The following is a 24923-nucleotide window of genomic DNA, read 5'->3' as shown; positions in this document are numbered from 1 at the left end:
GGCAAGGCCAAAAATTAAAAAAAAAAAGAATTTTTAAAACCCACCTCTAATCCGACTATCTTGATAGCTTGTTTCCTTCTTTTTTGTTGCTTTCGAGGCCTTGTCCAGACACCCATGTGTTTTCTTTTTTTTTTTTTTTTTGATGTGGACCACTTTTGAAGTCTTTATTGTTTATGTTTTGGTTTTTTTTGGCCATGAGGCATGTGGGATCTTAGCTCCCCAACCAGGGATCGAACCCACACCCCCTGCATTGGAAGCACAGAGTCTTAACCACTGGACCACCAGGGAACTCCCCAGATACACATATATTTTCACATGATTAAAGTCATACTCAGTTTCCTTTGAACTATCATATACATTTGTCCATCGTTGCCCTAGAATCTTCATGGTTATCCTTTTAGTGGCGGTGCATGGTGGCATCCTGCAGATGTCCTGTCCTCGACTTCAGTCTCTCAGCCCTTCTTTTCTTTTCTCTCCTGTTTAATCCCAGAGTATATCAAGATGGCAGATCAGTACGTCCCCGTCCCAGGAGGGCCCAACAACAACAATTATGCCAATGTGGAGCTGATTGTGGACATTGCCAAGAGGATCCCCGTGCAGGTAAGTCAGACGGGACACCCCAGTCTACCCACGGCGTGGGTGACGCCCTGAGCGCTGGAGCAACCTGATTCCACAGTTTGGAAGGGATGGAGGAGCTGGGTCCTAGGAGACTCTGAAATCCAGGGCTGATGTGACCCAGCAAAGAGCTTCTGGGGTGTGATGGGAGGCGAGTTCTTGAAGAAAGACCTTTGTTCATGCCTCTCTGTGTTTGCAGGCGGTGTGGGCTGGCTGGGGCCATGCTTCTGAAAACCCCAAACTTCCGGAGCTCCTGCACAAGCACGAGATTGCTTTCTTAGGTAGAGTGCGCCTCCATCGGATGTGTGGGAATTGGGGTGTTGATGGGATGCTTGGTGGGTCAGGTTCTCTTTAATACAGCCCTGTAAGGAGGGGACCAGTTTGATATTCCCAAATCACACTTTCATGGTCAGGAGCAGATGAATCCAGGGGTGGGAGGTCATGTGGATAGGTTGGCCAGCCCAGGGAAATAGGAGCCATTACCATGGTTACCACAGCAGAATAATGCCGGGCAAGCAGAACCCTCTGCTGGTGTTCCTGTTGGTACTGAGATACCAGTCATGTTCAGATTTCTAACTAGGATTGGAAACCTTTCTGATAAGGCCACACCTTTTCTTGGGCTGTTCTCAGACCTTTGAAATGCCCTCAGCCCCTGGGACCAGAGCCCCTCATCTCTACTATTTATTAGGTAAAATGATACTTATTGTCTATGGCATCTGTTTGTTTCAGGATTTGGATTTGAAATTTGTAAACTTTGCTCAGTTACACTCTCTGTTACGTGTGATGGGAATCATTTACCATCCCCAATAAATCCCTATTGCTGCTCCTTATCTCTGGGCCCACAACCCAGACTCGCATATAAAGCAGCTTGGTGCTAAGTCAGTACCTGATATTCACCTAAGGGTCTGCCTGGTGACCTGTGCTCGCTGATGTGTTCTTTGTCCATGACCTCTGATTGGCTGTCACATGGGACTCTCATTATCTCTCATGTTTAATTCTGGAGATTGATGGTCCAGCCCCAGAGCCAGCCAACTACAGCCCAGGCCAAATCTGGCCTGCTGCCTGCTTTTGTAAATAAAGTTTTGTTTTTTGTTTTTTTAAAATAAATTTATTTTATTTATTTATTTTTGGCTGCGTTGGGTCTTCGTTGCTGCGCGCGGGCTTTCTATAGTTACGACAAGAGGGGGCTACTCTTCGTTGCGGTGCACGGGCTTCTCATTGCCGTAGCTTCTCTTGTTGCGGAGCACGGGCTCTAGGCACGTGGGCTTCAGTAGTTGTGGCACGTGGGCTCAGTAGTTGTGGCTCGTGGGCTCCAGAGCGCACCTCAGTAGTTGTAGCGCACGGGCTTAGTTGCTCCGTGGCATGTGGGATCTTCCCGGCCCAGGGCTCGAACCCGTGTCCCCTGCATTGGCAGGCAGATTCTTAACCACTGCACCACCAGGGAAATCCCGTAAATAAAGTTTTATTGAAACATGGCCCTGCCCATTCATTTATGTATTGCTTATGGCTCGTTATAGAAAAAGTTTGCATGGTCTAGTGTTTTGAGGTGCTGGCTTGCCCCCTTGGTCTAGCTTTTTGCTAGTGAACTTTGTATAGGCCACAGAGCTTTGGTTGTAAATCACGTTTACAATCCACATGTATTGAAAGTTGACTGGTAAAGTAGCAGACTAATAGATTTTTTTCTTCCCCAACTTGATGTTAAATCCTTGGAAGCTGGGACTTGGGGACTTTTCTTTGGGTACCTGGTTGGCACCCGGCTTCCAGGGCCTTGGGGCTGACTTGAGTCTGCCTTCCCCTTTGCCCCAATCCCTCAGGGCCTCCCAGCGAGGCCATGTGGGCACTGGGAGACAAGATCGCCTCCACCATCGTGGCCCAGACGCTGCAGATCCCAACGCTGCCCTGGAGCGGAAGCGGTAAGCGACCCTGAACCTCACTTCGGGGGAACTCCTGGGCCCAATCTTGCTAATGTGAGCAGAGGGGGTGACAGGAGTATACTTTTTTAATTCTTTCATTAAAAATTTTTTCAATGATCATGAAAGTGGTCCTATTTCATTGTAGACAACTTAGAAAATAGGAGAAGTACAGAAAAAGAAATAGAAATCCTTTATAATCGACTGACCCGGTTTTTATCATTTGTTATATTGTTCCAGCCTTTTTTCTAGGCACATCCTTTAAAAAACCAGAGCTCTTACATTTAATAGTTTGTGACTTGTTTTTTCTCACTAATCTTTCTATGTCAGTAAATACATTTTACAGCATTTAAAATGCCTGCATAGGACTATATTATACAGACATACCGTAATTGACTTAACAATCCTCTATAGTTATACATTTAGGTTGTTTCCGATGAATTTTTTTCTAATTTTGAAAATATTGAAAGCTTTGATAGTCCTGTACCTAACTTTCTATGTCCATTTTAATCACTTCCTTAGGATAAATTCCTAAAAGTGGAATTTCTAGGATAAATTAAAAAAATAAACAGGAAAAACGTCTCAAGAGTTTCTTATTCAGTTTGATTTTTTTCCTCCAAAGATTGAATTTTAAATTTAGAATGAAAAGTTTGTTTCTGTTTTTGTTTTTTTTTAAATCTTCACAGGGTTTTGGAAAGTAATGAGTCGCATACGAATGACTCCATAAGGTAGAGTTGGAGTTGGGAATTTTTTGGATTCAGGTTAATATGGCTGTTCTTGGTAGACTCAAGTCTGAATTTTCTTAAGCTTGGTTTCCCATTCAGGGTTGAGTCAGTCCTTAAGGAAATTAAAATCCACTGCAGGAAGCTGAAGGGCTGTGTCTGAATTCTGCTGGTCCAGAGGCCAGGTCTAGAGTGGCTTTGGTGGGAAGAGGCCCTGTGTTTCTGTGTCATGTCTATGCTCTTTTGGGGAAGATTCAGTTTTCTTTGTGACCCTCCAGGTCTGACGGTGGAGTGGGCAGAAGATAGTCTGCAGCCGGGGCAAAGGATCAGCGTCCCAGAGTACATTTACAACGATGGTTGCGTGAAAGATGTCGATGAGGGCTTGGAGGTAAACGCTCCTGGGGGGTCAGGTGCCAGAACCCTCTCAACATCCTGGTAGCAGCGGAAACCTCTAAAGTGGTCTGTTTGTCCTTTGCCCCCAGGCAGCAGAAAAAATTGGTTTTCCCTTGATGATCAAAGCTTCTGAAGGCGGTGGAGGGAAAGGCATCCGGAAGGCAGAGACTGCTGAGGACTTCCCAATACTTTTCAGACAAGTGAGCAGTTCGCGCTGCGTATTTTTCCATGTGTCTTTGGGAATTGTGTTTATTCAGTTGGTGGCCACCAGATTCTTTCCACTAACATTGTTGTGTCACAATCAAGAGGACACTTGCGGGAGCTGCAATATTGCTGTGTTGTGTTGCAAAACAAATGCATACATTTTTACTCGCAGAAGTCCAAGGTTTTTGTTGATCTGTACACTATTTCCTTAAGATGTTTGATTCTATGAATCAGTGTGTCTCTAAAGGATTTCAGAGGTATCTGCTTGTGTCTATATTTGTCTATCGAGAGATGGGATATTTTGTACATTTTAGCAGTTTCAATATTTTTAACATTTCTAGACAATTGATTTTTATTGTCCGAACGAATTGTATATTTGCTTATTTGTAGCTGGTTTTCCACTTTTAAAACATTATGCCCAGGGGGTAGGGGAAGGGATAAATTAGGAGCCTGCGGTTAACATACACACACTACTACGTATAAAATAGATAACGAACAAGGGCCTACTGTATAGCATGGGAACTATACTTAATATTATGTAATAACCTATAAGGGAAAAGAATCTGAAAGAAAAAAATGTATATATAAAACTGAATTGGGCTTCTCTGGTGGCACAGTGGTTAAGAATCCACCTGCCAATGCAGGGGACACGGGTTCAAGCCCTGGTCCGGGAAGATCCCACATGCCACGGAGCAACTAAGCCTGTGCGCCACAACTACTGAGCCTGCGCTCTAGAGCCCGTGCTCCGCAACAAGAGAAGCCACCACAATGAGAAGCCCACACACCGCAACAACGAGTAACCCCCGCTCACCGCAGCTAGAGAAAGCCTGTATGCAGCAACGAAGACCCAACGCAGCCAAAAATAAAATAAAAAAAACAAAAAACGCTGAATTGCTGTGCTGTACAGTTGAAACGTACATGATATAGTAAATCAACTATACTTCAATTAAAAATTTTTTTAAAATGTCACCTAACTATAGATTAAAGAAAAACCCGTTATGCCCATTGTTGGCAATGTTTATAAAAATTCATACCGGTAATCTTCCTGTTCTTAACCCAACTATTTTAATATTTCTAGGTTTTCTTGTAGACCTTGCTCACATATATATTTAATTTATTTTATTTTTTAAATTTTTATTTTTTTATTGAAGTATAGTGATTTACGATGTTTCAGGTGTACAGCGAAGTGATTCAGTTATACATATATACCTCTTCTTTTTCACATTCTTTCCTATTATAGGTTATTACAAAATATTTACATGTATATTTTAAGGAGTTGTATTTGGCCTACACAATATTTTGTTCTACGTTTAAAAAATTTCAAATTGTGGATCATAAACAGTTTTACCCTGTCCAGTCCTTATGGTTATTTTGATGATTGCACAGTATTCCCTATGTGGCCATTGTCTTATTTATCAAACCTTTGCTTTTTTGTGAAATGTTAAGCTTGCTTCCATTTTCATTATTATACACAGTGCCACTATAATATAATATGGTATTTAATACTATAAATAATATTTAGCTTTTTTTTCCTCTTCTGAATTATTTTCTTGGGTAAAGACCGTGGGGAAAGAGGGATTTAGTTAAATAGCATGTACTTTACACGCACTGACAAATACATACCAGTAAATTGCGTTCTCAAAAGGTTTACCGATTATACAGCTGTGGGCCGTGTGTGAGTATTATATAAAGTAGTGGTTTCACTACCACATGCCCCTATTGGGATGTACTCGTTTGGGAGTATTTTGAGGGGAAGAATTTATATTTTTGGGAAAGTTGCAACAGCAGTACAGAGTCCCCATCTACCTTTCACCTCCTTTCCCCTATTGTTAACATCTTTTGTAACAGTACCATGACTGTCACAACTAAGAGATTAATTTCATTAATCCATGTCTATTAAGTGAACACCAGGCTTGATTTGGATCACCCCACTTCTCCCCACTAATATCCCCTTTCTGTTTCAGGATCCAGTCCTGGATCCTACCCTGCATTTAGGGGTTGTACAGATTTTAAAGCTTTTTTCTTTCTTTTTTAAAAAACAGGCTTTACTCTTTAGGGTAGTTTTTAATTCACAGCAAAATTAAGTGGAAAGGACAGAGTTCCCATATACCCCCTGTTCCCCAACCGCATGCAGAGCCTCCCCCAAGCTTGCTTTTTTTAGTTACATGAGTGCAATATGAAAATGTTCTCAGTGTCAACACTCAGGCAATTCAGTCATACGTTACGAATAAAAAAGGAAAGGTCCCTTTCGCAACAACACCTCTCAACCCCTCGCCCCTTCTCAGATGTAACCCCTGTTAGCCACTGGGTTTCTTTCCAGTACTTTTACTGTAGTATAGACTTTTACATAGACCTTCATATAATTCTGTTTTATTATTTTTCACATAGGTGGGATCATCGCATGTGTTATTGCAACTTGCTTTGACAAAGAATTTGTCTTAGAAATAATTCCATGTGAACACTTATTTTTACTTCATTTTTAAGGGTCTCTGGACAACACGCCTATGAGACAATGCCTTTCAGACATTAAAAGTATGGAGTAAGTCGGTCTGTAGGTTCCACTGAGGAGAGCTGGCTGAGAGAGTGAATTAAGTGGGAGGAAGAGAAGCCTACAGAGTAGTGTGTTTTGGTTCTATTTTTGTTTCAAGAAACATTTTCTCTGTACGCATAGAAGAAAACCAATTTGTACCCAACTCTTAACAGCATATTATCCTTAGGAGATGGTGTTGCAGGAGAATTTCAGTTTCTGCATTATGTATTTTCATCATATTTGACTTAAAAACCACGAGAATGTAATGTCTTTGAGAGAGGTAAAACTAAAAGATTGGCAAAACCAAGGGCATCCCTGCCATCGTTTCGCGCCCTCTTTGGAGAACTTCCTGCTCCAGCCCTGCTTCCCCAGGGAAGAGCCAGCCACCCTGCCGTCCCCCCAGGTGCAGAGCGAGATCCCCGGCTCCCCAGTCTTTCTCATGAAGCTGGCCCAGCACGCCCATCACCTGGAGGTCCAGCTCCTCGCTGACCAGTATGGGAACGCCGTGTCCCTGTTTGGGCGCGACTGTTCCATCCAGCGGAGGCATCAGAAGATCATAGAGGAGGCGCCGGCCACCATTGCCGCGCCGGCCGTGTTCGAGATCATGGAGCAGGTGGGCTCTGGGGAGTTCGGGGGGAGGTATCTCAGCTCAGAACCATCAAGAGCTCTCAACAGTCCAAGTTGCCAAAGTGGGGTGGGTGTCCAAGAAGAGACCAAGTGGCGGTGGGGGACCCATCGTGGAGATGATTTCAGCCTCACACGGGGTTACTGGAGTACAGTCTCGGAGGTCCCAAGGTAGCTTACACACAGCAGGTCCTCAGCCTGCCTTTGGTGAGGGAGCTAGTACGTTTTCCCCGAGACAACCACTGGAAGCCCCTCGCCCACCTCCGTCTCTCTGCAGTGTGCCGTGCGCCTGGCCAAGACCGTGGGCTACGTGAGTGCGGGGACCGTTGAATACCTCTACAGCCAGGATGGCAGCTTCCACTTCTTGGAGCTGAATCCCCGCCTGCAGGTGGAACATCCCTGCACGGAAATGATCGCCGATGTCAACCTGCCGGCCGCCCAGCTACAGGCAAGGAAACGGGCTCCGAGCCCTGGGGCTTCTTCTGCCCAGAGTCGGGGTCCCCTGTCCTACTCAGATTAGACCTCCCTGCTCGTCTCTTGGCTGGTGTCCTAGGGAGTGACTGTTTTAATGTGTGGGTAGCACGGAGAGCCATGCAGTGGTTTGTCACCTTCGTCTGGCCATATAGCCCCTGGAGAAACTGGCAAAAGCCATGGACCTTCACCCTGGAAAAATCTATTTTATACAATTTGGGGGCATTTGTAGACCTCCCCAGTACCCGTTCATAGACCTTTTTTTCATTACATTCTCCTCATGCAGCCCTTTTAGATATTTCCGCCCCTAATTTCTCCCCTATGAAATGTTAATATCACAGGTATACTGTATATCGGTTTGGATACTGTAGATATAGCTGGGCGTTATACAGGCATACCTTGTTTTATTGCACTTTGCTTTATTGCATTTTTTGTTTGTTTTTTTGTTTTTTACAAATGGAAGGTTTGTGGCAACCTGTGTCGAGCAAGTTATAATGGTGCCATTTTTCCAACAGCATTTGCTTGTTTCGTGTCTGTGTCACATTTTGCTAATTCTTGCAATATTTCAAACCCTCCACTAGCAAAAAGATTAAGACTCTCTGAAGGCTCAGGTGATGATTAGCATTTTTTAGCAATAAAGTATTTTTTATTTAAGGTACGCACGTTGTTCTTTCAGACATACTGCTATTGCACACTTAATAGACTACTGTATAGTGTAAATGGAACTTTTATATGTGCTGGGAATCCAAAAAATTTGTGTGACTTGCTTTATTGCAATATTCGCTTTATTGTGGTGGTCGGAATTGAACCCCCAATATCGCCAAGGTCTGCCTGTACATAGAAAGAGTAAGATTATTTTCACCCCCAAGAACAAATGTTTGCCCTCTTGGGCTCACCCCTGCGAAGAACATGTCACCCAGAGTTAGGAACTCTTGCATTAATAGAAACTCTTCAATTTTTTTTTATTAATATCTCCTTCCTTCCTCCCTTTCTTTCTTTCTTGAAAATTTCTTTTAAATTTTTAAAAATTTAAATTTTGATTAAATTTAATTAACTGAAAATTTAATTTAATTAGTTTTTACTTTGATTTAATTAGAATTTAACTTTAATTTCTTAAAAATCCTCCCAGAGTTTTTATTCCGTTTTTTATTTTGTTTATTTTTTTCAGTTTGAAAAATCTCAGAAAAGTTGCAAAAATAATACAATTAACACCCCTACCCTGCACCTCGGTCCACCACTTGTTAGCATCTGACCACATTTGCTTCCTCTCTCTCTATTTGTGTTTTTGTATAATTTTTTGTTTTTTCTTGACTCAACCTTTTGAGAGATGTTTTGGCTTGAACTTCATGCCACTTTGCCTCTAAATCTTTCGGATAAGAACCTCCTGGGAATAATACTGCGGTAGAATCGCCCCACTCCAGAAACAGAGCTTTGACACCCTCCACTTACCTATCTGTTACTTACTGTCCACAGGAAAGTTTTCCCTGTTGTCCCAATAATTTGTTGCTGTCCTTTGTTTTTCAAGTCCAGGATCCAATCCAGGACCCATACATCCCTTTCCATTTTCATGTCTCCTAATCTCTTTAATCTGGAACCGTTCCCCAGTCTTATTTTTTTGTCCTTGATGTTGACATTTGTGAAGTGTTCTGGCAGAATGTCCCTCCATTTGGATTTGCCTGGTCATTTCTTCCTGCTGGAAGTCACTTAAACCCTTTGGCAGGATATTACACAGGTACCACTGGGTCCCTTTTAGTGTGTCACATCCAAAGACCCAGCAGATTCAGTTTGATCTTTTGGTTCACCTGGTGCCCGTCACTGTCTGTTTTTCACTCGGTCCTCCAGCCCAGCTTTCCCTGTGTCCTTCACAAAACCTTCTATGACTCTGCAGCTGGACACCATTCCCCCACCCCTTCCACAGCACTAAGGATCTGTAACTTTTATTTGATGCTCGCGATGTTGTTCTGTGACTGTCGCTTCTTTTCCCAGCGACACAGTTCACTCCTTGGGGGCAGGATCAAGCCATCTGTCTTTCTCTCTCTGTGCCTCTCCTGCCACCGTGTCGCCCGGTCTGGTGGGCACAGGAGGAGCTCAGTATATCCGAAATCATTCACCACCCCCCCCAACCTCCATCGCCTCTAGCACTGGCCTCTGCATTTGGGCACTGACCCTCTTTTGGGATGGATTTCTTGATTTCAGATCGCCATGGGCGTGCCTCTGCACCGGCTGAAGGATATCCGGCTTCTGTATGGAGAGTCCCCATGGGGGGTGACGCCCATTTCTTTTGAGACCCCTTCCAACCCTCCCATCGCCCGAGGCCACGTCATTGCGGCCAGAATCACCAGTGAAAACCCAGACGAGGCAAGTCTAAGGGCCCTGAGTTTCCACCATCTCCGACCTCCCAGCATGTGGCAGACCCCGAACCTTAGCCTGTTGAGACACCCAGGTTCACAGTTTACAGGCGAGGACGCTGGGATGCGGGAAGGGACATGTCACGGTTTATCCACATGTGATGTGTCCCAGGTACTGGGCAGATGCCTTCATATGTCAGTTACATGACAGCCCTGCCACTGGGCATTGTGACCCCACATTACAGCTGGAGAGGTTGGGGTGACCACCTTCACGCCCGGGACTTGCTGAGGCCATGGCCAAGCCCCACTGGTGGACTTTACAGACCACGTCCATCTTTGGGACAGCCAGGTTTAGAGCACAGGTCCTTGGATTTCTGGCCCCATGAACTTTTTGCTGCAACATACAATCTGGTTCATTCTAAGGAGTCCCTATGTGACTTGTTCTTACTTGTGCCTTAAGATACCAACCAGCTGGCATCTATCAAGTTTACATGCTTACTGACAGTTGATTGTCACATAATCTCCATAATCTACCACAATTTAGTTGTTTAATAACTACATTTAAGAAATTTGGGAGAAGAGAGGTTTGGGGTTTTTTTACCTCCCACCTTTTTTTTTTGGTAAATAAATTTATTTATTTATTTATTTATTTTTGGCTGCATTGGGTCTTCGTTGCTGTGCCCGGGCTTCCTCTAGTTGTGGAGAGCAGGGGCTACTCCTCATTGCAGTGCGCAGGCTTCTCGTTGCGGTGGCTTCTCTTGTTGCAGAGCACGGGCTCTAGGCTCGCGGGCTTCAGTAGTTGTGGCACGTGGGCTCTAGAGCGCAGGCTCAGTAGTTGTGGTGCACAGGCTTAGTTGCTCTGCGGCATGTGGGATCTTCCCAGACCAGGGCTCGAACCCGTGTCCCCTGCATTGGCAGGCGGATTCTTAACCACTGCGCCACCAGGGAAGTCCTCCTACCCCACCCCCACCTTTTTAATGGAAGAGTTTTAAACTATGGTGACTGTATTAGTTTGGGATCTTTGGCTACAGGCGAACAGTCAGTTCTGATGGTGGACAAGCAAAACGGGAAATTTTCAGAGGGTTGATGCCTTGTTCACAGGTGCCTGGGAGGATGGAGGATCACGTGTAGAAATAGGCCAGGCACCTGGAACTTTCCATCTCTTGCCTCCAGGCATGTCTGCCAAAACGAATGCCTCCATCACAAACTTCAAGAGTTCTAATCCCAGCAAGAGGATCCAACCCACCCCCCCTTACCACAATTATACTCAGAAGGGGTTGTGTCATCCCCGCAAAGGGAATTATGTGTGTGTTAGCATCAGCAAGGGCTAACGCTGGATTTCCTTACCTGCTGAAATTTTCATAATCTGGAATTGGAAATCCAACTCCTCTTTTTTTTTTTTTTGGCTGCGCTGCACAGCATGTGGGATCTTAGCTCCCTGACCAGGGATTGAACCCGTGGCCCCTGCAGTGGAAGCATGGAGTCTTAACCACTGGACCACCAGGGAAATCCCGCCAACTCCTCTTTTATTTACACTTTTTATTGTCAACAATGGCAAACATTTAAAATCAGTATGTACCTTCACTCAGCTCCGTCAGTGATCACCGGTACCAACTTGGTGGTGGTTTTTTGACTTTTTTTTTTTTAAGTAAAAATGACACACATTGACGTGCTCACCTGGAAACACCTGCACCCCTAGTGAGAAGTATTGGTGTTTTATTCATCACGCTAAGCTCTTGGGTGTGTGGGGGTGGGGGCTCTTGGGTTTTCCTAGGATTTAATTCTGATGAAAATATATCTAGAGTAACGATGTCTTCCATTTTGCTTTTTCTGTCTGGGCTCCAGGGGTTTAAGCCGAGCTCTGGAACGGTCCAGGAGTTGAATTTCCGCAGCAGCAAGAACGTGTGGGGTTATTTCAGCGTGGCTGCCACTGGAGGCTTACATGAATTTGCCGATTCCCAGTTTGGGCACTGCTTCTCCTGGGGAGAGAACCGGGAAGAGGCCATTTCGTCAGTATCTCCCTCCCTCCCTTCTTCCTTCCCTCCCTCCCTTTGAGAAACTAAAAATTAGCCTGCTGCTTCAGATGCAGCAGCACTTTAGGAGACGAAGAGCAGACCCTATTTTAAATACCCTATGCTGAAGTCCGAGAACCCAGTCTGTCCTCTTCCCGTACTTGAGATCCATGACATACGTGAAATCAGTTCACCAAGGTCATTGGTCTTGAGCTTATTACAGGTCGATCTTGAAGGAGATCCAAAGAATGTTCAAGGTGATTCTAAAAGTTTAAAAGGTGCTGAGTACTATAGCCTTTTTTAAAAAGGTGGTGCTGGTTGGGATGGGGCTGGGGATTCTTTTAAATTTAAACCTCATAAGTGGTTCCTGGAGGAACCTACATTGACAAAGAAGCTTACAAATTCCAAAACCTCCACATCTTTTTTTAATTGTTGAAGTATAGTTGATTTATAATGTCGTGTTAATTACTGCGGTATAGCAAAGTGATTCAGTTATACCTATACATACATTCTTTTTTTTAACATTCTTTTCCATTATGGTTTATCATAGGACATTGAATATAGTTCTCTGTGCTATACACTAGGACCTCGGTGTGTATCCATTCTATATTTAAAAGCTTACATCTGCTAATCCCAACCTCCCACTCCATCCTCCCCCAACTCCCTCCCCCTTGGGAACCACCAGTTTGTTCTCTATGTCTGTGATCCTGTTTCTGTTTCATAGATAGGTTCATTTGTGTCATATTTTAGATTCCACATATAACTGGTACCATATGGTATTTGTCTTTGTCTTTCTGATTTACTTCACTTAGTATGATAATCTCTAGTTACATGCATGTTGCTGCAGATGGCATTGTTTCATTCTTTTTTATGGCTGAGTACTGTTCCATTGTGTATATTTACCTCATCTTCTTTATCCATTCATCCGTCAATGGACATTTAGGTTGCTTTCATGTCTTGGCTACTGTGAATAGTGCTGCTATGAACATAGTGGTGCATGTATCTTTTTAAATTAGAGTTTTGTCCAGATATATGCCCGGGAGTGGGATTGCTAGATCATATGGTAATTTTATTTTTAGTTTTCTGAGGAACCTCCATACTGTTTTCCACAGTAGCTGCACCAACTTACATTCCCACCAACAGTGTAGGAGGGTTTCCCTTTTCTCCACACCCTCTCTAGCATTTGTTATTTGTAGACTTTTTAATGATGGCCATTCTGACCAGTGTGAGGTGGTACCTCACTGTAGTTTTGATTTGCATTTCCCTAAAAATTAGCAGTCAAAACCCCCGCATCTTAACATTTCTCCTGCCTTGACCTGGGAACAAAAAGGTAAACACCAGTTCAGTTTGTAAAATTAAACATTCTTGTGGAGGTGTCTTTTAGAGTGAAAAATCCCTAAGACATTTCATTTGAAAAGCATTTAAATCTGTCTGGCCTGGGGCGCTTAGCCATGAATTAAATGGAGTTTGGTGCTTTTGAGGGAGAGAGTTTCTTTGCCAGCTTTGAGTAATTCATCTTAATCAGAGAAAAATTGAGACGCTTGGAGCAAATAAGGATTAATAAAAGGTGGGATGGTGGTCAGCCAGCCCAGCTGTCTCCGAGTGAAGTGACCTGTGGCTTGTCCCACACTGTGAGTGGCCAGTAATCACTTCAGCAGAATAGGAAGGAAAAATTCCAGCTCTTATTGCTGTCAGTGTGCAAGAGGGGGATCAACTGTCCCTGTCTTCCCAGGACTGAGTGTTTCCTGGGATGTGGGATTTCTCAGTGCTAAAACTGAGAAAGTCCTGAGCCACACGGGACAAGTTGGTCACCTTTGAATCCAGTGGCTCTGCCTGTAGATGCAGGTTCGGGTCCCACACCCAACTTGCAGTAGCCTATTTGACACCCTCATTTAACCTCACTGTGTCTTCATTTTCTCACCCTCCCGCTGGGGTCTCATGGCCCCTTTGTCACACCTGCTGACAGAACGCGGGAGCATCGTAACTGGTGTGAAAGCTCTTCTCTCCCACGAAGTGTTCTTATGCCCCTTCTTCCTCTGGTGCCTTTCCCCAAAACACTCTCCCTATGATTTCATGGAGAGTGGAGGTTTCTGCCCTTTGGACTGGACACCCTGTTTGGGGGGAGGCAGCCCCTCTGGGAAACGGGAGGTGGTTACAGCCAAGCACGTGTGGGCTGGTGACCGCCATGCCCAGAGGGGGGCACCGGTGTTGGCAACCTACTCGTGCACCCCAGGCACACTGGACAGCTGTGTGGACAGGTAAAGAGCGGCTCATTCTTGGGACACTGGGGGATTTTGATAGGTCCAGCGGGGGAGGGAGTCAGAGCAACTGGCATGGTTAATAACAATTATAATCACTGTAATAAATCATAGCAGCTAAGGTTTATTGATCAGTGACCATGTGCTTTATACAGACTGTCTCATTTTAATCCCCAAGCATCTGTGTGAAGGCAAGGTTATTCCCCCATCTTCCAGATGAGGAAACTGAGGCCCAGGCAGTTAAGTCACTGGCCCAAGATTTGCTGTACCAGTCAATGCTGGAGCTGACATTGCCCCAAGCCGTCTGACTCAGGGCCCTCCCTAAACTTCTGTGCGGTTCTGACTCACTGGAAACCACTCCAGAGCTCTGATGACGCATACGTTAATTGGGAAAACAATCCGTGTGCCTTCCCCTCAAGGAACATGGTGGTGGCTTTGAAGGAACTGTCCATCCGGGGCGACTTCAGGACCACCGTGGAATATCTCACCAACCTCCTGGAGACCGAGAGCTTCCAGAACAACGACATTGACACCAGCTGGTTGGATAATCTCATCGCCGAGAAAGTGCAGGTGGGGAGCTGCACGTGTCTCCCCTGGGGGTCCTGGAGCCCTCCTGGCTCCCCGTGGCTTTGGTCACTGTGGATACTGACGTGCAGAGTCTCCCCCAGGCCGAGAAGCCGGATATCATGCTCGGGGTGGTGTGCGGAGCCTTGAACGTGGCCGACTCGATGTTCAGGACCTGCATGACGGATTTCTTACACTCGCTGGAAAGGTGGGGCCCATGGGTACTTCCTTTCCCCTCTTGGGATACGTGTTGGTGGCAAGTAAGGCAGAAACATGCTTTATTTGGGTGTAAATCCATCACCAAGCAATTAGTGGACCTCTCCTACGTGCTTGCCTCTGTAGAATTCCTTGGATAAACCTGGACTGCCCTAGAAGAGGCTGGGGTAGGGGGCGGGAGGGGAGGGATACTCAAGGCCAAGGCAGCCATCATCCTATAGACAGCAGTGCGCTTATTCGTGCTGACCTGTGCAAGGTACGTCGTAACACTCAGGAGTTCAGTAGAGGAGGAGGTGGATTTGAGAAGCAAAGCGGGTTATAGGTCACCTCTACAAATGGTTCTTTCCCATACCCTCACCTGAATCAGGTGACCAGTGAAATGGACCCTGTGGAAGTGGCCAGGAGCTCCCTCTTAGGATAAACCAGGGTTTCCCAACCTCAGCACTGCTGACATTTTGGGCTGGGTCACCTTTTGTGGTGAGGGCTGTCCTGTGGGACAGGGTAGGAAGTTAGCAGCGTCCCTGGTCCCATCCATTGCATCCCCTCTCCCCCTGGAAGTCAGGACCATCAAGTATGTCTCCAGATATTGCCAGATGTCCTCGGGGTAGAGGCAAACCCTACCCTCCCACCCCACATTGAAAACCACTGTGGTAGGCAAAGGAAACTACTGAAAGGGAACTAGAAGGGCGAAAGTTCTTAGTGCTTGGATAATACGCTTTTGAATGGTAATAGAATCACAATCCGTGCATTCGTTTCCTTCATAAGCAGGTGGCAGAATTCCCACGTAAGGAATTTTTTCAAGAAGAAGCAATATGGTTATTGCTTCTTAGAGAGCCTTTTTGAAATGTCACATCCCGTAGCAAGAGCAGTTTCCTTAAGTTCTAAGGGATGTCAGGTTCTTTGGGACTCTCCATTCCTTGCCTTTTATCAGTCAGGTGTGTTGATAGTTAGAAGAGGCAAAGAGTGGGTGGGTTTTCATATCCAGGGGATGGATGGCTGCGGAGTTCTTGGTCACTCCCAAACTGACCACAGGTCTGTCTTCTCTCTCAGGGGCCAGGTCCTCCCTGCAGACTCTCTGCTGAACATTGTGGATGTAGAATTAATCTACGGAGGCGTTAAGTACATCCTCAAGGTAAAGGTCCCTGTTAGATGTCTCCCACACTCTGGTGGCTCAAGGGAGTTTTATTTCTGCGATGGGCCATCCCTGCAGTGGATTTTCTCATGCTTGGTCCCAGGACTCCCCGTGCAGTCCCGTGACCTTGAAATCTAAGGTCTTTGGATTCCAGAACCTGTAGGCTTGAGCCACACACACAAGGCACGATAGAGCGTGTATTGGTTTCCCGTGTCTGCCGTAATGAAGTCCCATAAACTGGTGCACTTCAAACAACAGAAATTTATAGTCTCTCAGTTCTGGAGGCCAGAAGTCCAAAATCAAGGTGTTGGCTGGGCCATGGTCTCTTTGAAGGCTCCCAGGGAGCATGCATTCCTAGCTTCTGGTAGTTGTGGGCAGTCCGTGGTGTTCCTTAGCTTGTAGGTTGTCACTCCAGTCTCTACCAGTCTCTGGCTTTGTATGGCCACCTTCTCTGAGTGTGTCTGTGTCTGTCTGTCTGTCTTCACATCCTCATCCTTCTGTGCCTGTCTCTCTGGGTCTCTTCTCTTACAAGAACACCAGTCAGACTGGATTTAGGGTTCAGCCTAATCCAGCACAACCCCTCCTTAACTAACTACATCTGCAAAGACCCTATTTCCATTAAGGTCACAAGCTGAGGTTCCAGGGAGGCCATGAATTTGGGGGGACATAATTCAACCCCTTACAAAGTGTGAGCCGGACCATTGCTCAAGAGCAGAGCGTGTGGGTGCATTTCCCAGGGCTGTGAGACTGGCTTTGTCCAGCGTCTCTGCACCGAGAATGAATGTGTGGATTTCCGACTGCTTCCGGGTCTATCACCAGCATCCCTAGAGCTTGTCAGGGTTGCTTTCCTCTGTTGGAAGTATCTAGTTACCTGTCCTGAGCCATCCCAGGCCAATTCAGCAGAGTATCAAAGAATATTTGAGATGTGCGAGCACAGGATGAGCCCCCCGGGTCCAAGTTGGGGTGACCTTTGGGAGCAATGTGTCCCCGGGAAGCCAGGGCCTCCCCAGCACTTCCCAGCCTCACATTCCATGGAAAAGGCAACAGAATTTTTATTTTCTCTTACTTGATTTTTAACATTGCTGAGCACACATTGAACTTTCAACTTTGGAGATTTTCAGGCTTCGTTCAGCCAAACGAGTGTGTTATCCACGTAACGTGTGTAAAATCGCTTCCCTTTTGGCCCTGATGCTTCCTGGCTACCTTTGGGGGCCTGGGTCCCCTCACCTTGATTTTAAATATGACACATGCTCGTTGCAGAAAATTTCAAAACAGCAAACAAGCATGAAGCGTCAGAAAAACAGTCCACCATGGGGGAGTTCCCTGGTGGTCTAGTGGTTAGGATTCTGCGCTTTCACTGCTGTGGCCCGGGTTCAGACGTTTTAGCAGACCTCTTTTCAGTTATTTTTTTCCTTATGCATTGATTTTATAAACTTAAGATCATAGTGCAAATGTTTTTACTGCTTTGATATTATCATGGCCTATAGTTTCCCCCTGTTATTAGCAAGTTTTCCTTAACATCAGTTTAGAGTCTGCAGCATGGTCCAACAGAACTTTCCGCAGGTATGGAAATGTTCTAAATCTGCTCTGTCCAGTATGGGCCACCTGGGGCTATGGAGCACTTGAAATGTGGCGAGTGTAACTGAGGAGCTGAATTTTACCTTTCATTTAATTTTAATTAACTTACATTTGAACGTCTGGCTAGGGGCTACCATATTTGACAGTGCAGGTCTAGAACATTCCATGGCAGCACCCACTGTTGGAGAGCTCATTTGATTCTAGGTTTTCCCGTTACCATAAATAATGTGGCAATAAATATTCCTCTATTTCTTGCCATCTTTTGTCACTATATATATATTTTAGAGGTTGAGGGCTCTTTAGGGTGTTAGTTTTCTGAGAGAGAGCACATACTTTGAACTGAGGGCCAGGTGGGGCTGGTATTTCAGATTGAAATGCAGAGCCAAGGCCAGGGCCTGGCCGTATATGTCTCCTTCCAGCGTCCCAGATCCACTGTGTGCCCCTGGGCAGGGCCAGGTCTAGCGGGCAAAGCCCTAGTCCATGTCCAGGCCACTGATGGAGGCCCCAGGTCTGCCTCACCCAGAGCAAGGCCCCCATCTCCCTGGCTCCCAGGGCAGCCCTGCTTGGAGACAGGACCGGAAGAAAGCCCACAGCCCTCCAGGGCACACAGTGGACAGTGATGCCCGGCCTGGGTCTACACCTGCGGCCGGCAGCCACCAGCCCACCCACGGGGCAGGTGTGGCTCGCTGACCCCGGGCTCCCTCCCCGTCGCTGCTCCCTTGGGGTGAGTGAGGGCTGGCCCTCGAGAGGTGAGGTGTCCACCCCAGCACTCCCGCCGTGGACACTAGCCTTTGCTTGTGGTCAGGGGGGCCAGGCGGTGCTCTGGGGGCAATGGGCCAAGCAGGCATCCTCATTTCAGGTGGGGACATTGAACTGTCTCCACAGGTGGCCCGGCAGTCTCCAACCACGTTCGTCCTCATCATGAACGGCAGTCACATCGAGATCGACGCCCACCGGCTGAACGACGGGGGGCTGCTGCTGTCCTACAGTGGCAGCAGCTACACCACGTACCTGAAGGAGGAGGTCGACAGGTGTGTGGTCGTGGAGGGCACACAGAGCCAGCTCTCCCCTGCGGGTCTGAGGGTCTTCGCTAAGGCACCTTCTCTGGAACATTCTGGGGCTCCTGGAGAGGTTAATCTCTCGGCTGGAATTCCATGCAGCTGGCAGGCATATATGGGAGGCTCCCAGGAGGCCCTTTTCTAGTGTTGGGAGGATTCAGAGCCGAATGGGACGTGACTCCCAGCTCCACGGCCTGCGAGGTGTGTGCTGAGTGCCAGCGGCTCCGGGTCTGAGCTGCAGTGTCCACACCCATCAGATCAAGGCTTGGAGAAGATGAGGCCGTCCGATTAGGGAAGGGGCTATTTATTGAGCATCTGCTTACACCAGATGCCGGGCTAGGTGTTAGGATACAGCCGTGGTCATGACTCATGGAGTCTGTCGGGGAAGAGACACGTGGAACAAGCAGGTGGCGGCGGGAAAGCTTGCTCTGTGTCTGGCTGGGTGGAGGACGGGATGATCCGGAAGCACTTTGCACAGGCGCATCGCGTGTCCTCCTGCTCCAGCGCGTCTGACCACCCTGAGCTCACACGATGAATCACAGACTCGCCCACCCCCACGGACAGGCAGCAAAGACCCTCCCGACCAAGAGAATAAGATGGGGAGGAGTGGGGTTCCAGAGGCCCCGTGCCTGAAAAAGCTCCAGCTAGATTCCCTTCCGAGTCCTCGATGGAAGAAGGTGGACTAGATTCATCCCACATCGGTGGTTTTTAACCTCTTTTTAACCCGTGTTCCATCTGCCAAGAATATTCAAGATGATTATAAGCTCCATCCATGGGGCATGCTCTTCCCAGTTCTAAGGCGAAGGCTTTCAGTGGGTCAGTATTTACTGAATAATAGTGACTGACTGCTTTCTGTATGCCAGGGCCTGTTGGAATTATGTCAGGAAAAGGAACTAGTTTTCAGCCAGTAAAGGGTCCCACCCAGCTCACTCCCAAAGTCTCTGCAGTAACTGTCAAATGCTACCATTTGGGAAAAATGGAGTCAGTCCCTCAAACCACACGCAGGGTGATGCTCACGGCTGCCTTTAGGAAGGGAAGATGCCGTCGAAAACCTGACGCGGGCACCTGGGTCGATGGTCCTCCCCAGTCTCCCCACCACCTCCCCGCTCCTTCTCTCTCCAGTTACCGAATCACCATCGGCAACAAGACGTGTGTGTTTGAGAAGGAGAATGATCCCACGGTCCTGAGAGCCCCTTCGGCGGGGAAGCTGATACAGTACATGGTGGAGGACGGGGGCCACATCGAGGCTGGGGGCAGCTATGCTGAGATAGAGGTGACCACAGAGCTGGCCCCCTGGGAGGGGGGTAGGGCTGCAGCCAGGTCTCCCTTACACCCCCTCCCCCAGGGAGGGCCATCTGCCAATGCTGCTTCATCTAAGCCAACAGACCACCCCTCTCACCTGGGCTGTCATCTGCAGATTCCTAAGAGAGCCATGTGTGTGGGGTTCAGCCCCAATTCCCTGCAATATCCAAAGGGAAAAAAAATCTCAAAAATGTATACCCCCCCAGGAGTGAGTAAGGATGGATGAATGATCATAATGCGGACAATTAAAAAGTGGTAAGCCAACAGAAGCAAAGCACTTCCCACGTGGCAAGCACTATTCTAAGCATTTTATCTGTCTTTAATTACCTTCTTTAATCTTCCCAGCAATCATATAAGTTGGACACAAATGGGACCCCCATTTTGTACATGAAGACACGGGGCCCAGGCAGGCTAAGGAACTCACTCAAGGTCACACCAAGCCAGGATTCAAACCCGGCCTCCATTCTCTGCTGCCCAGGAAAATAGTGATTTTTGTAATGAAAATATAGCAACGGTAGTAGCTGATGCTTGTCGGCCTCCTACTATGTGCCATCCTGCTTCATCCTTATCAGCGCCCTGTGAGGCAAGACTGTTATTTCCTCCCATTTTACTATTGGGGAAACTGAGGCTCAGAGAGGGGAAGGCATGTGCTGGAGATCACAGAGTGATGGGTGGAAGCAGGGGTTCCATCCCAGGCCTGGCTGACTTGGGTGCCCAAGCTGTGAACTTCTGAGCAAAGGGTGGGACAGTCCTGTCAGTCTGCAGCCCACACGTGATAACAAAACTCATCACGTCCACACGGCCAGACTCTCAGAGCAGTTCAAGGGGCTGACGACTGTATTGCAATCATGTTCTTCATTCCCCAGAGGGTTTTCTCACTGCCTTTAAAAAATGGAGCTGGTCACAAAATGCACCGCATTTTAAGAATGTGTGTGTCAGTCACCCTACATCATATGATTCATCTGTATTTCTAAGAGAGAGGCCTTCCTTTGGAAATACAGATCAGTTTCCATGTCTGTAAAATGGGCACAATGAACACCTGCCTCCCTGGCTGGCTTTGCAGATGGAAAAAATTTATGCCCGGCGCTGTGCCTGGTACACAACAGATTGTGTAAATGCTGGTTCCCTCTCTACCCTCCTCTTGAACTCTGCCCACAGAGTCATTCAATGTAAATGACACGGTCCCTGCTCCAGAGTTACTAGTTTGGGGTGACACAGGCCAGTCCTAGTGGGCTCCATCTAATTTCTTCTTTCTGCAAAACAGGTGATGAAGATGATCACGACCCTGAATGTACAGGAAAGTGGCCGGGTGAAGTATGCCAAGCGCCCAGGGGCTGTGTTGGAAGCAGGCTGTGTGGTGGCCAGGCTGGAGCTCGATGACCCTTCTAAAGTGCACCCGGTATGTGGCACCCGGCACAGCTACCCCGTGAGCCAGACAGGCTTGTGGCCCCGGCTCTCCTGCCACCACCCGCCCCCAGCAGCCAGCACGACGGGCGTAGGAGTGTGCCTGCCTATGCCCACATCCTTCTCAGCAGCTTCCCATCCCACTTAGAATAAAAGCCATGTGTTTCCAATGATCTCCAAGACCCCCCATGAGCTGTGCCCCGCTTTCTTCCCTGGCTTCATCTTTTCTCCCACTACCCCTCCCTTAATCGAATGCTCCAGACCCATCCCCCTGGGGCCAGCTCCCTCTGCCTGGAAGAACCTTCTCCCAGACGCCCACAGGGGAAGGGTTCCTTCTGTGAACTTTGACGCAGACGTCATCCCCCCAGGGCGTTATATAGAGCTGTCGTGTCTCCGTGACATGACATGACTTACCCTCCTAGAGTAAGCCAGGCCTGCGGGGAGGTGGCTCGCCGTTTATGCATGTAATTTTGTTTTCTCTAATAATTAGTGTATATGCCCAGGAAAAAAGAAAAGCTAGAAAAGCATTTTAAAAAAAATCAAATCGACTCTTTTCTTCAGACTATTCTATTAGTTTCATTTGTTTTCTTCTCCTTCTTTTCATTTTTCTTTTTAGAGGGTTCCCAAAGCTAGAAATAGACTGAGCTTTGTTAGATCACCAGGAAGGTCTGTGCCTGCGTTGTGATTCCTTTTAGCAAACGTTTCCCGGGCTAGGTTCTTCAGACAGCGCCCAGCCACAGGACAGGAGGCTCACAGATGCCCATGAGAAAGACGGGCAGATAAGCCTTTGTAATTCAGCTCGGTGAGTGCAGTCAGAGGGACTGCCCTTGGCCGCTGGCTGTGAGGGCCCAGGTGGAGAAGCCAGCAGCAGATTGTGGAGAAAGGAAACCCTCCGGTTAATCTTCAAGGGTGAGAGGAGCCTGCGGGGTAGGGAGCGGAGTCGAGGGCCAGGAAGCTGAGGGTTCTGGGCCAGCAGAATAGCATGCCCCAGCTCCTGGGTCCAAGTGCCTCACACAGTTGGTGTTGAGTGGATATTTGTAGAATAAATTAACAGACGAATGGATACATTAAGTCAGTGTTGCCCCTGTGGGGACCTTTTTATCTGGGGATCGTTTAAGGCTAAATGTTTATGATTTACAAAAAGCACGTACACTTGCATGAGAGTTTCCTAAATTTTCACCCTGCTAGGCATTCATCTTTAGGGTTCAAGTGAGACTGAAATAAATAGAAAAAAACAGGAAGATGATCTTGGTTAGAAAGCAAAGCAAAACAAAAACATCTGTCGACAAAAATAATAAACAGTCTTTAATAGGAATAGAGAAGAGTTTTATTTGAACCAAACTGAGGACCATAGCCCGAAAGACAACCTTTCAGATAACTCTGAGGAACTGCTCCCAAGGAGCATTTTTTTCAGCACAGTTTTATGTCTTGTCAGAACAAAGAAGATGAAACAAGTCAGGGATACATTCCTTCAAGGTTTCAAAACATACACACACACACACACACACACACAAACAGAACAAATCGGCACGTACACAGCGAGTCCATATGGCCTTGGCAGCTGGGAAGGGAGTCTTATCATCAAAGGAGAACCAGCATTGGCATCCGAGGAAGGGAGGTATTTCATCTTTATTTTTAACATGGACATTCTTTACTTCTGGTCAGTGCGCCCTTTTCTTTAATAATTAAAGCAGATGTACAATGTATGTTTGATTGGCTACAAACTGGCTGCTCTAGTTAGCATGAAATTCAAGTTAACTCATGTAGAAGCCAGAATGACTTCCCCAGATCTCAACATGTGAACATTTTTTTTTTATCACATCTAACACCCTCCAAAATTATTTGGGGTACATAATTGACTCTGACATTTGTAAAGGGGAAGATTTGGAAACCTCACACAAGGATGTAAATGTAGCAATTTTAACTTTCCAATACAATGTTTTCTTCTGTTCTCCCCTCCCCCACAGGCTTCATGATAACTACATTATGTATATTGTGTATATTGTGTGTTGGTAGCTCTGCCTTGGCCCTTGGCTTGTGTGTCTCATTCAGAGGCCACAGTGGCCTTGACCTCTGACTCCTGTTGTGTCTCATCAGGCTGAGCCATTCACGGGAGAGCTCCCCTCCCAACCAACGCTGCCCATCCTCGGAGAGAAACTGCACCAGGTTTTTCACAGTGTCCTGGAAAATCTGACGAACATCATGAAGGGCTACTGTCTGCCAGAGCCTATTTTTAGCATCAAGGTGGGTCACGTGTGCAGGGTAGGTGTGTATCACACACACGTGCATAGGTCTGTATGAAGAGCCAGAAGATCCCAGAGATCTTTATTGAGGTAAGAAATGAGAAAATGATTCATCTTCTGTTGTTTCTATCAAGGACCCATTCTCAGGAAATTCCTCAGTTTCATTGTAAACATCAGTGTATGTTTCTGTCTGATTATAAACTGTTGTAAAGGTGACATTGCTTTTTGGGGTTGGGTTCAGCTCAACACTGAGAATGTTCACATAGTAAGTTAAGAAAGGAGTCGATGTGGGTCACCCTCTTAAAGAGACAGTGAGGAAGGGACTTTGTCCAGAAATACAACTCTGTTCATCATCCCAGGGTCCCATTGTCTGTAGAGAAACAAGTCCTCAAATTTGCAGACCGCCATGAAAGACCCATGCTGCTAAACTCAACGTCAGTAACTATAAAATTGTGCTACATCACATTCCATCCCAGAAAAGCCAATCACGGTGACGGTGGTCATGGTGATAACTCAGCGCTTGTCCTCTACATGCTATGTGCCGTCTACTACTCTAAGTACTTAAACCTTATTAAGTCATTTCACCGTCCCAACAACCTAGGAGGTAAGAACTGTTATTATTTCCATTTTACAGGTGAGGAAACTGAGGCACAGAGAGGCTACAAAATTTGCCTGGTTTCACCCATGAAGAGGCAAAGAGGGGACTTGAACCCTGGCCCTCTAGCTTCAGAGTCCATGCACTTAGCCCCTAGGTTATGCTGCCTAATTGCTAGAATTACATTTTTTTTAGTCTTTGCACTTGCTTGTGTGTGCATGGTTTCATTTTTAAACCTTACAACCACGTTATGGGGTTGGCGCCATTATCCTCCCCATTCAAAGACCATCGACAGTTCTGCTTCCGGGTGAGCCGGAAGCAGTGCAATGCAGCTGTTAAGAGTCTCTGAGTCTGCCTGAGTTTGCATCCTGGCTTTGCTTCCTATTAGCTGGGTGACTTTGGGTAACTTAACTAACCTCTCTGTGTTTCAGTTTCCTCAACTGGAAAATGCGAGTAATGATTATTCCTACTTCGTAGGGTTGTCTCTGAGGATCAAATGAGAACATGCAAATCCAGGTCCTAGAACAGTGTCTGGCACAAAGCCAGTGTCCCACAAATGTTCGCTTTTCCCAGGGCCTGGTGTTCTGTCCCCACACCAGGCTGGCTGTTTGGATGCATGGAGAGGGGAGTGGGGCCTTCCTGGGTCGGGAAACTGGGTGTTCATTCCCCCTGTGGTCAGGGGACCATTCTACTCTGGACTGTTCCACAGGCCACTGGGTCTAGATCTTTGGCCACTCAAGTGCA

The 24923-nt window shown here is 46.8% G+C and overlaps 1 protein-coding gene across 1 annotated transcript in view; it reads left to right on the top strand.

The window, feature by feature from the left end:
- The window catches only part of ACACB (acetyl-CoA carboxylase beta), a 99400-nt gene that overhangs the window by 24887 nt on the left and 49590 nt on the right, over nucleotides 1-24923 (top strand). The window contains exons 4-19 of the mRNA XM_068563713.1: nucleotides 491-600; nucleotides 815-896; nucleotides 2430-2528; nucleotides 3526-3635; nucleotides 3730-3840; nucleotides 6778-6987; nucleotides 7276-7446; nucleotides 9666-9827; nucleotides 11663-11826; nucleotides 14507-14657; nucleotides 14756-14859; nucleotides 15918-15999; nucleotides 18463-18608; nucleotides 19758-19908; nucleotides 21202-21336; nucleotides 23439-23585. Coding sequence (XP_068419814.1) covers nucleotides 491-600; nucleotides 815-896; nucleotides 2430-2528; nucleotides 3526-3635; nucleotides 3730-3840; nucleotides 6778-6987; nucleotides 7276-7446; nucleotides 9666-9827; nucleotides 11663-11826; nucleotides 14507-14657; nucleotides 14756-14859; nucleotides 15918-15999; nucleotides 18463-18608; nucleotides 19758-19908; nucleotides 21202-21336; nucleotides 23439-23585 — 2135 coding nt within the window. The remainder of the gene's footprint in view (nucleotides 1-490; nucleotides 601-814; nucleotides 897-2429; nucleotides 2529-3525; nucleotides 3636-3729; nucleotides 3841-6777; nucleotides 6988-7275; nucleotides 7447-9665; nucleotides 9828-11662; nucleotides 11827-14506; nucleotides 14658-14755; nucleotides 14860-15917; nucleotides 16000-18462; nucleotides 18609-19757; nucleotides 19909-21201; nucleotides 21337-23438; nucleotides 23586-24923) is intronic.

Source organism: Eschrichtius robustus, chromosome 14 (genome assembly GCF_028021215.1).
Source record: "Eschrichtius robustus isolate mEscRob2 chromosome 14, mEscRob2.pri, whole genome shotgun sequence".
NCBI lineage: Eukaryota > Metazoa > Chordata > Mammalia > Artiodactyla > Eschrichtiidae > Eschrichtius > Eschrichtius robustus.
This window is presented reverse-complemented; position numbering and strand designations above follow the sequence as displayed.